Source organism: Eimeria tenella, genomic scaffold, assembly GCF_000499545.2.
Source record: "Eimeria tenella Houghton genomic scaffold, Eth_scaff2737, whole genome shotgun sequence".
NCBI lineage: Eukaryota > Apicomplexa > Conoidasida > Eucoccidiorida > Eimeriidae > Eimeria > Eimeria tenella.
In genome coordinates, this window is record NW_013542613.1 from 4,884 (window position 1) to 5,226 (window position 343).

The 343-nt window shown below is 59.2% G+C and overlaps 1 protein-coding gene across 1 annotated transcript in view; it reads right to left on the bottom strand.

Annotated features, from left to right (window-relative positions):
- Nucleotides 1-343, bottom strand: part of ETH_00038595 (uncharacterized protein) — a gene marked incomplete at both ends in the record, with an annotated part of 6,187 nt that overhangs the window by 4,878 nt on the left and 966 nt on the right. The window contains one exon of the mRNA XM_013375383.1: nt 1-342. Within this exon, the coding sequence (XP_013230837.1) occupies nt 1-342 (342 nt within the window). The remainder of the gene's footprint in view (nt 343) is intronic.

Sequence of the window (343 nt, forward strand, 5' to 3'; positions counted from 1 at the left end):
GCAGCAGCCTCTCGAGGGTGACTTGGAGGTGCAGCACAACAGCATTATTTAAAAAAGGGTTTTTGTCTTTGATGCATGCAAAGGAACAAAGAGACAAAACAGCAGCAGCAGGAAGACCAGCAGCAGCAGACGCAGCAGCCAGAGACGCTCGCAGCTCACACTCCCTCTCCCCGTGCTGCTGCTGCTGCTGCTGCTGCTGCTGCAGCTGCTGCAGCTGCTTGGCCACAGCAACTGCTTCCAGCAGCGCCTTGTGCTGCTGGTAAAGCGTCTGCAGGTCATATTTTTTCGCGCCGCCGCCGCCGCTGCTGCCGCTGCTGCCGCTGCTGCCGCTGCTGCTGCTGCT